At 34.1% G+C, this 2,501-nt stretch overlaps 1 protein-coding gene across 1 annotated transcript; it reads left to right on the forward strand.

Annotated features, from left to right (window-relative positions):
• The first annotated feature begins 1,076 nt into the window (after positions 1-1,076).
• On the forward strand, positions 1,077-2,172 carry LOC131065799 (uncharacterized). The gene is made up of 2 exons (XM_058000438.2): positions 1,077-1,325; positions 1,430-2,172. Exons 1-2 carry the CDS (start codon positions 1,148-1,150, stop codon positions 1,903-1,905), a joined length of 654 nt encoding a protein of 217 aa, XP_057856421.2. The 5' UTR covers positions 1,077-1,147; the 3' UTR covers positions 1,906-2,172.
• The last annotated feature ends 329 nt before the right edge of the window (positions 2,173-2,501 follow it).

Below are 2,501 nucleotides of genomic sequence, written 5' to 3' on the forward strand. Positions count from 1 at the left end.
CGTCCCAAACAACTTAACATCTATACTAATTATTAGAGATATTATATTTATCTATTAGAAGAATACTTGTAAGTTAAAATAGAGTCAAAGCATTTTAGTAAAGAAAATACACACAACACAAGATATACCTTGAGAAAACCCTTGAGAAAATTCAACCTCCAAAATACACAATGTATTATTAAGAGTAAATTTGTTTAAATACAATATTAGAGCATCAAAGCTTTATTAAGAGAAATAAAAGATATTCAACCTAGAAGATGATCTATCACCTCGACATATGCTCTCCAACTTGTGATCAGTCCACTATAATCATAACCATACAATAATTTCACAACAATAAATAATATGAGATCAATACTCTTTAATCATAAAGAAGATTCAATAACTTGAACATATCTTTCAATGACTCCTTTATCAAATCTCAAATACGCTATTTATAAACAAAGATGAGCAAGAAAATATACCAAGTTTCCAATCAATATGACAAAGTGAAACTTCCAAAGAGAACGCCCAAATTTTCAACTCTAGATCTAAAAGCCTTTAGAACCTCTTAAAAAACATGTTATCCTTAATTTAATTCTTATGCTTTAGATGAACTATTTTAATATGAACTTCACATGATAAGATAGTTGTAACAGTTGTAAAACGTGGAGACGCATCTTAGCTAAATACAGACAACCATATATATATATGCCTTCCTGTCACTTCTTTTGGAATAAAAATTCATTTCAGTCTCTTCCTGGAGACTTCCCTCAATCCAAATTGTAGCTGGCATGACGTGGAAGCGGATAACTCTGCGATTCTTGTGCCGGTTCTTTTTGGGTCTTTATCAGAGGACCAAATAAGAACCCCCTTCTAAATAAAAAATCCATAGACTTGTTTAATATCAGAGAATGAGGGAGAGCGAGCACAAATCTAATGAAATGGTTGTGGGCTTGATGGAGGAGCAATGCACCTCTGTGCAATCCATTGGAGAATTTCAATCATACCCTTCAACTGAATCCATTGAGGCAGAATCCAATGCTCAGTCACAGCTACACATTGACATTCTCAAAGTATATATGAAAAAAACACCATCTTTTTCATGATTTGCTTTTGGGAATTCCAGTTCTGAACATGGTGGATTCAAACAAATGTGCAGAGCATTATGTCAGAGATGAGTGAAGAGGAAATGTGCATATCAACCCAAATAGTGAAGTACAAAGAATTTGCAGGAAATGAAGGACAACAACATAGCTCCTCTGTAGTGAGTCATCTCAGAAGCTTAGGATTTGATGCAGCAATCTGCAGATCCGAGCCCAAACATGACAGAAGCTTCCCTGCTGGTTAGTAATAAATTCTCCCCTGCTCAACGAATTAAAACCCAAATGAATATCGAGTACATTTTAGTATTATGTCATGGCTGAACTTTCAGATGGGTTTTATGCAGGGAAATATGAGTTCATGGATGTTCTTGTGAGAAACAGGAAGGAGAAAAGCACCCGAATATTGGTGGACATGGATTTCAGAACGCAGTTTGAGATTGCAAGACCCAGTAGCGAATACAGTGCTCTCATACAACTGCTTCCTCTGCTTTATGTTGGGAATGCAGAAAAACTCGTTAAAATTGTGAAGATAATGTCCAAAAGTGCCAAGACGTCTTTGAAAACAAAGGGAATGTGCATTCCCCCATGGAGAACATATGCTTACATGCACTCCAAATGGTTGAGTTCTTGCAGGAGAATAACCAACTGTTTTATTGAGGAAATCATGCCATGCCAGGGTGGAGAAAAAGAGGAATGCATTGAATTGAAGTTAGCACAGAAATCTGAGAAACAGAGAATGGGAAAGTTGACGTCAAAGCTGCCCACTGTTTTAATGGAAGCCGGACTAACTTCTATGTTCAAGGTAGTAGCTGTAGCATAAGATTTGCTATATCTTGGCTTGTTTAATTGAGTATATTCGGGGCAATTTTTCATGAAATCCATAGAAATTTTGTAATCCTATTCTTTTCGGGACTCATTTCAACTAAAACTATAGTTAGTATTGTTGAACTGTGTGCTCAAACCATTTGTTTTTGACCATTTTTTTTCAAAGTTGCAGTCAAAACAAGCTCTTCACTTGAGAGAGTGGAGTAGGTGACGAGTCCATTTTGTCATTTGCCTGGCAGCCGCCCTCCTTTCAAGCATGTTGTTAACGTTGGAATAGCGTGCCAAATATTTTAGTCTCAAGTTTTTAATATAAATATAAATATTTCACGTTATATTAGATTATTTAGTTTAATTAAAATTTATTGTTTATGATTTAAGCTGTGTCAATCAAATCTTTTGAAGATAAATTATAGAATTGAATTTGAAATATTGAGAGAAAAAATCACACAATTTAAACTAAAATCAATGCATACAACGATAAATAAGGATTATAAAAGTTATATGTTTGTAATGAAACAATTAGAGTTGGAATATGTGATTACAGCAAATGTAAAATGATTAAATGTAATGATTAGATATATTTAGCTTTAA

Source organism: Cryptomeria japonica, chromosome 6 (genome assembly GCF_030272615.1).
Source record: "Cryptomeria japonica chromosome 6, Sugi_1.0, whole genome shotgun sequence".
Lineage (NCBI taxonomy): Eukaryota > Viridiplantae > Streptophyta > Pinopsida > Cupressales > Cupressaceae > Cryptomeria > Cryptomeria japonica.